The 8268-nt window shown below is 36.3% G+C and overlaps 1 protein-coding gene across 1 annotated transcript; it reads left to right on the top strand.

Moving 5' to 3' along the window:
- The first annotated feature begins 348 nt into the window (after positions 1-348).
- On the top strand, positions 349-1287 carry LOC109564514 (olfactory receptor 4F3/4F16/4F29). The gene has a single exon (XM_019967944.2). It carries the CDS (start codon positions 349-351, stop codon positions 1285-1287), a length of 939 nt encoding a protein of 312 aa, XP_019823503.2.
- Positions 1288-8268: the final 6981 nt, after the last annotated feature.

Here is an 8268-nt window from a genome sequence, read left to right as displayed (position 1 = left end):
ATAAAAGCATGATGGGATATTTTGGAAATGTGGAATAATCAGTATCAGAAGAGATTTAAACAGCTGATGAAGTCATGGACACTTTTGTTCTTGCCTAATGTGTTAATTTGAGAGCAGAGCATTGAAGTGTGAGTATGGATGATGTTTGAAGTATGTTGCAGCTCACACTTTGTGATGATATAATGTTAATTATTGTTATTTTTGTATAGTTGATGAACTGGATAATTATATACTTTTCATTCATTATGAGGACATTGAAAAATCAGAAATTATCTTCTCCATAATAACACTTTCCTCCTCATTTTCATAGTTATCAATATTTCAGTGGCAGCCCTGTTGGCTAGATTGATGGATGGAGGGAATCACTCGGTGGTGTCTGAGTTTGTGTTTCTGGGACTCACTTATTCATGGGAGTTCCAGCTGCTCCTCCTGGTGTTCTCCTCTGTGTTCTATGTGGCAAGCATGGCTGGAAACATCCTCATTGTGTTTTCTGTGACTACTGATCCTCACTTACATTCCCCCATGTACTTCCTACTGGCCAGCCTCTCCTTCATTGACTTGGGAGCCTGCTCTGTCACTTCTCCCAAGATGATCTATGACCTTTTCAGAAAGCGTAAAGTCATTTCTTTTGGAGGCTGCATTGCTCAGATCTTCTTCATCCATGTCATTGGTGGGGTGGAGATGGTGCTGCTCATAGCCATGGCCTTTGACAGATATGTTGCCATATGTAAGCCTCTCCACTATCTGAGCATCATGAGCCCGAGGATGTGCATTTTGTTTCTGGCTGCTGCCTGGGCCCTTGGTGTCAGCCACTCACTGTTCCAGCTAGCATTTATTGTTAATTTGCCCTTCTGTGGTCCGAATGTATTGGACAGCTTTTACTGTGATCTTCCTCGGCTCCTCAGACTGGCCTGTACAGATACTTACAGACTTCAGTTCATGGTCACTGTCAACAGTGGGTTTATCTGTGTTAGTTCCTTCTTTATACTTCTCATCTCCTATATGTTCATCCTGTTAACTGTTTGGAAACGCTCCTCAGGTGGTTCACCCAAGGCCCTGTCCACTTTGTCAGCTCACATCACTGTGGTTATTTTGTTCTTTGGTCCAACCATGTTTGTCTATACATGGCCACACCCCAATTCCCAAATGGACAAGTTTCTTGCTCTTTTTGATGCAGTTCTTACTCCTTTCTTGAATCCAGTTATTTATACATTCAGGAATAAAGAGATGAAAGCAGCAATGAAGAGAGTATGCAAACAGCTAGTGATTTATGGGACGATTTCATAAATGACGTGATGAAGTCTTCTCACCAACCATAAGGTAGCTTTATGCTTCTGTCTTTGGTATTTTAGATCAGGAATTTGAAGCATCAAATTTTGCTTTGAGTGTGTCAGATCTGTAACTTATTTCTAAATGATAAATATATTTATTCCTGTGAGCCATTAAACACTGTACCTCTGTATCTATGTAAGTCCAATTTAATTACTTTCAGCAGTGTTTTCAGTTTTATTTTCAGATTCATCCTAAAATTTCCATATTTTTGATATGGTTATAAACTGTTCTGTTGGGGTTTAATGTAGAATTGTTTGTTGTTAATACATAGAAACACAACAGACTTTTGCTTATTAACATTATGTCCTGCACATTTGCAAAACATTACTTCTACTAGTGTTTTACAGATTAAGCAGGATTTTCTTCATATATGAGAATTTCATCAGCAAATAAAGACATTTTTCATCTTTTATTCTGGTGTGGATTTAGTTTATTCATTTCTGTTGCCTTATTACACTTAGCAAAGTCAAATGGTACAGCGTTAAATAGAAGTGGTGGCATTGGACATCAATGACTTGTTCTTATTCTTTTGAAAGAAGCGTTAAGTCTTTCATCATTAAATATGATGCCAGTTATAGGTTTTTAGATGCCCTGTTGATATGATTTTTTTCTAAAAAATATTTTATAGAATTTACCCAATGAAGTCATTTGGGCTAGGGGTTTTCTCTGCAGAAATGTTTTCAACTAGAAATTTGATTTTTGGTAGTTTGTGTCTTATAAGAAACTTTTACATTCATCTGTGTTTTCAGATTTTTTTGGAATAAGTTCTTTGTAATATTTCCTTACTGTCTAATCAAAATATCTGTAAGATTGGCAATGTTTTTCTCTCTCACTGTGTATATTGGTAGCTTGTTTTTTTTTAATTTAATTTTATTTTTAAACTTTACATAATTGTATTAGTTTTGCCAAATATCAAAATGAATCCACCACAGGTAGCTTGTATCTTTATTCTTTTTAAAAAATGTTTTCTAAATTGTCTTTACTCTTTTTTATCTTTCATCATGGCTAGAAGTTTTTCAACTTTCTTGATGTTCTCCCATTTAAATTTCATTGATTTTTCTCTATTGTTTTCTCTTTTCTTAATTTTCATTTTTATTGTTTATATTCTCCTTTATTTTTCTAGTTTAGGGGGAAACCATAATCATTCATAATGAGACCTATCTTCTTTTGTAATACAAGATTTTAATTGTATTAATTTCTCTCTAAGCCACTGTTTAACTGTTTCACATAACTTTTTACATATCTTGTTTCCTGTCATTCAGTTCAAATTGGAAAAGAAGAAGTAAAACTCTCACTGTTTGAAGATGACATGACCCTCTACACAGAAAATCCTAAAGACTCCACCAGAAAATTACTAGAACTAATCAATCACTACAGTAAAGTTGCAGGATATAAAATAAACACACAGAAATCCCTTGTCTTCCTATACACTAATAATGAGAAAATAGAAAGAGAAATTAAGGAAACAATTCCATTCACCATTGCAATGAAAAGAATAAAATACTTAGGAATATATCTACCTAAAGAAACTAAAGACCTATATATGGAAAACTATAAAACACTGGTGAAAGAAATCAAAGAGGACACTAATAGATGGAGAAATATACCATGTTCATGGATTGGAAGAATCAATATAGTGAAAATGAGTATACTACCCAAAGCAATTTATAGATTCAATGCAATCCCCATCAAGCTACCAACGGTATTTTTCACAGAGCTGGAACAAATAATTTCACAATTTGTATGGAAATACAAAAATCCTCGAATAGCCAAAGCGATCTTGAGAAAGAAGAATGGAACTGGAGGAAACTACCTGCCTGACTTCAGGCTCTACTACAAAGCCACAGTCATCAAGACAGTATGGTACTGGCACAAAAACAGAAATATAGACCAATGGAACAAAATAGAAAGCCCAGAGATAAATCCACGCACCTATGGACACCTTATCTTTGACAAAGGAGGCAGGAATATACAATGGATTAAAGACAATCTCTTTAACAAGTGGTGCTGGGAAATCTGGTCAACCACTTGTAAAAGAATGAAACTAGAACATTTTCTAACACCATACACAAAAATAAACTCAAAATGGATTAAAGATCTAAATGTAAGACCAGAAACTATAAAACTCCTAGAGGAGAACATAGGCATAACACTCTTTGACATACATCACAGCAGGATTCTTTATGACCCACCTCCCAGAATATTGGACATAAAAGCAAAAATAAACAAATGGGACCTAATTAAACTTACTAGCTTCTGCACAACAAAGGAAACTATAAGCAAGGTGAAAAGACAGCCTTCAAATACTTTCTAATTTTTAATTTGAAACACATGAGTTATAATTTCCATGGAAAATTTCCAGATATCATTCCATTATTGAGTTTAATTTATTTGCCTTTTAGTCAGTAACCTAGTTTGCATAATTTGAATATTTTTAAATTTGTGGAGACTTGTCTTACGGTGCGTAGGACAGCAGGTTCCTATCTTTCCTTGTATTGAGTGCTGAACAACCTATAGAGACTGGTCTTTTGGGACAGCTCAGAGCCTAAGAAAGTGGAGGACATTCAGTTACAGCTGGTGCTGCCCTGTGGGACTGGGGATAAACACAGAACTGAAAGGTTTACTCCAGGAAGGAGGAAAGGAAGCAAAGGGAGCCTAATTCTTAGAAATTCGAAGTGTCTTCTGGGTGAAGCACACAACAGAGGATGAGATGGTTGGATGGCATCACCAACTCAATGGACATTGAGTAAACTCCAGGAGTTTACTGGATGGTGATGGACAGGGAGGCCTGGTGTGCTGCAGTCCATGGAGTCACAAAGAGTCGGACACGACTGCGTGACTAAACTGAACTGAATATCTATTTTGCTTACGCTAAGTGCTAAGATATTGGAAGAGCTCAGTCTTGTGGACCAGCTAATAAGAAAGAAAAGGGGTGAATGTTCTCCAACAGCTGGCATTGTTCTGTGAAATTGGGAAAGAAAAAAAACAGAAAACTGTGGCTTTTCCTCCAGAGGACTAGGCAGGAAATAATGGGAACGTTGTCCTCAAAAACATTAAAGCACACACTCCAAGGAATTGGTCTCTATCTTCATATTGAGTGCTTCTGACTCTATGGGCTAGTTGAAACAAGCACATAAAGCCTGGGAGAGAAAGCTGCTTCTTCAAATGATTAAATAACAAAGGGAATCTACAAAGAAACATAAAGAATCATGATTCAAGGAAGAAAACAAACTTCTTTTTTTTTTTTTTTTTCCTTTTTTTTATTTATTTATTTTTTTTTCTTCCAATTTGATTTTATTTTTAAACTTTACATAATTGTATTAGTTTTGCCAAATATCAAAATGAATCCGTCACAGGTATACATGTGTTCCCCATCCCGAACCCTCCTCCCTCCTCCCTCCCCATACCATCCCTCTGGGCCGTCCCAGTGCACCAGCCCCAAGCATCCAGCATCATGCATCGAACCTGGACTGGCAACTCGTTTCCTACATGATATTTTATATGTTTCATTGCCATTCTCCCAAATCCTCCCACCCTCTCCCTCTCCCACAGAGTCCATAAGACTGTTCTATACATCAGTGTCTCTTTAGCTGTCTCGTACACCAGGTTATTATTACCATCTTTCTAAATTCCATATATATGCGTTAGTATACTGTATTTATGTTTTTCCTTCTGGCTTACTTCACTCTGTATAATAGGCTCCAGTTTCATCCACCTCATTAGAACTGATTCAAATGTATTCTTTTTAATGGCTGAGTAATACTCCATTGTGTATATGTACCACAGCTTTCTTATCCATTCATCTGCTGATGGACATCTAGGTTGCTTCCATGTCTTGGCTATTATAAACAGTGCTGCGATGAACATTGGGGTACACGTGTCTCTTTCCCTTCTGGTTTCCTCAGTGTGTATGCCCAGCAGTGGGATTGCTGGATCATAAGGCAGTTCTATTTCCAGTTTTTTAAGGAATCTCCACACTGTTCTCCATAGTGGCTGTACTAGTTTGCATTCCCACCAACAGTGTAAGAGGGTTCCCTTTTCTCCACACCCTCTCCAGCATTTATTATTTGTAGACTTTTGGATCGCAGCCATTCTGACTGGTGTGAAATGGTACCTCATAGTGGTCTTGATTTGCATTTCTCTGATAATGAGTGATGTTGAGCATCTTTTCATGTGTTTGTTAGCCATCTGTATGTCTTTTTTGGAGAAATGTCTATTTAGTTCTTTGGCCCATTTTTTGATTGGGTCGTTTATTTTTCTGGAGTTGAGCTGTAGGAGTTGCTTGTATATTTTTGAGATTAGTTGTTTGTCGGTTGCTTCATTTGCTATTATTTTCTCCCATTCTGAAGGCTGTCTTTTCACCTTGCTAATAGTTTCCTTTGATGTGCAGAAGCTTTTAAGGTTAATTAGGTCCCATTTGTTTATTTTTGCTTTTATTTCCAATATTCTGGGAGGTGGGTCATAGAGGATCCTGCTGTGATGTATGTCGGAGAGTGTTTTGCCTATGTTCTCCTCTAGGAGTTTTATAGTTTCTGGTCTTACGTTTAGATCTTTAATCCATTTTGAGTTTATTTTTGTGTATGGTGTTAGAAAGTGGTCCAGTTTCATTCTTTTACAAGTGGTTGACCAGATTTCCCAGCACCACTTGTTAAAGAGGTTGTCTTTAATCCATTGTATATTCTTGCCTCCTTTGTCGAAGATAAGGTGTCCATATGTGCATGGATTTATCTCTGGGCTTTCTATTTTATTCCATTGATCAATATTTCTGTCTTTGTGCCAGTACCATACTGTCTTGATAACTGTGGCTTTGTAGTAGAGCCTGAAGTCAGGTAGGTTGATTCCTCCAGTTCCATTTTTCTTTCTCAAGATCGCTTTGGCTATTCGAGGTTTTTTGTATTTCCATACAAATTGTGAAATTATTTGTTCTAGCTCTGTGAAGAATACTGTTGGTAGCTTGATAGGGATTGCGTTGAATCTATAAATTGCTTTGGGTAGTATACTCATTTTCACTATATTGATTCTTCCAATCCATGAACATGGTATATTTCTCCATCTATTAGTGTCCTCTTTGATTTCTTTCACCAGTGTTTTATAGTTTTCTATATATAGGTCTTTAGTTTCTTTAGGTAGATATATTCCTAAGTATTTTATTCTTTCCGTTGCAATGGTGAATGGAATTGTTTCCTTAATTTCTCTTTCTGTTTTCTCATTATTAGTGTATAGGAATGCAAGGGATTTCTGTGTGTTGATTTTATATCCTGCAACTTTACTGTAGTCATTGATTATTTCTAGTAATTTTCTGGTGGACTCTTTAGGGTTTTCTATGTAGAGGATCATGTCATCTGCAAATAGTGAGAGTTTTACTTCTTCTTTTCCAATTTGGATTCCTTTTATTTCTTTTTCTGCTCTGATTGCTGTGGCCAAAACTTCCAAAACTATGTTGAATAGTAATGGTGAAAGTGGGCACCCTTGTCTTGTTCCTGACTTTAGAGGAAATGCTTTCAACTTTTCACCATTGAGGATAATGTTTGCTGTGGGTTTGTCATATATAGCTTTTATTATGTTGAGGTATGTTCCTTCTATTCCTGCTTTCTGGAGAGTTTTTATCATAAATGGATGTTGAATTTTGTCAAAGGCTTTCTCTGCATCTATTGAGATAATCATATGGTTTTTATTTTTCAATTTGTTAATGTGGTGTATTACATTGATTGATTTGCGGATATTGAAGAATCCTTGCATCCCTGGGATAAAGCCCACTTGATCATGGTGTATGATCTTTTTAATGTGTTGTTGGATTCTGATTGCTAGGATTTTGTTAAGGATTTTTGCATCTATGTTCATCAGTGATATTGGCCTGTAGTTTTCTTTTTTTGTGGGATCTTTGTCAGGTTTTGGTATTAGGGTGATGGTGGCCTCATAGAATGAGTTTGGAAGTTTACCTTCCTCTGCAATTTTCTGGAAGAGTTTGAGCAGGATAGGTGTTAGCTCTTCTCTAAATTTTTGGTAGAATTCAGCTGTGAAGCCGTCTGGACCGGGGCTTTTGTTTGCTGGAAGATTTTTGATTACAGTTTCAATTTCCATGCTTGTGATGGGTCTGTTAAGATTTTCTATTTCTTCCTGGTCCAGTTTTGGAAAGTTGTACTTTTCTAAGAATTTGTCCATTTCTTCCACGTTGTCCATTTTATTGGCATATAATTGTTGATAGTAGTCTCTTATGATCCTTTGTATTTCTGTGTTGTCTGTTGTGATCTCTCCATTTTCGTTTCTAATTTTGTTGATTTGATTTTTCTCCCTCTGTTTCTTGATGAGTCTGGCTAATGGTTTGTCAATTTTATTTATCCTTTCAAAGAACCAGCTTTTGGTTTTGTTGATTTTTGCTATGGTCTCTTTTGTTTCTTTTGCATTTATTTCTGCTCTAATTTTTAAGATTTCTTTCCTTCTACTAACCCTGGGGTTCTTCATTTCTTCCTTTTCTAGTTGCTTTAGGTGTAGAGTTAGGTGATTTATTTGACTTTTTTCTTGTTTCTTGAGGTGTGCCTGTATTGCTATGAACTTTCCCCTTAGGACTGCTTTTACAGTGTCCCACAGGTTTTGGGTTGTTGTGTTTTCATTTTCATTCGTTTCTATGCAAATTTTTATTTCTTTTTTGATTTCTTCTGTGATTTGTTGGTTATTCAGCAGCGTGTTGTTCAGCCTCCATATGTTGGCATTTTTAATAGTTTTTCTCCTGTAATTGAGATCTAATCTTACTGCATTGTGGTCAGAAAAAATGCTTCGAATGATTTCTATTTTTTTGAATTTACCAAGGCTAGCTTTATGGCCCAGGATGTGATCTATCCTGGAGAAGGTTCCATGTGCGCTTGAGAAAAAGGTGAAATTCATTGTTTTGGGATGAAATGACCTATAGATATCAATTAGGTCTAACTGGTCTATTGT

This window comes from Bos indicus, chromosome 10, assembly GCF_029378745.1.
Source record: "Bos indicus isolate NIAB-ARS_2022 breed Sahiwal x Tharparkar chromosome 10, NIAB-ARS_B.indTharparkar_mat_pri_1.0, whole genome shotgun sequence".
Classification (NCBI taxonomy): domain Eukaryota; kingdom Metazoa; phylum Chordata; class Mammalia; order Artiodactyla; family Bovidae; genus Bos; species Bos indicus.
This window is presented reverse-complemented; position numbering and strand designations above follow the sequence as displayed.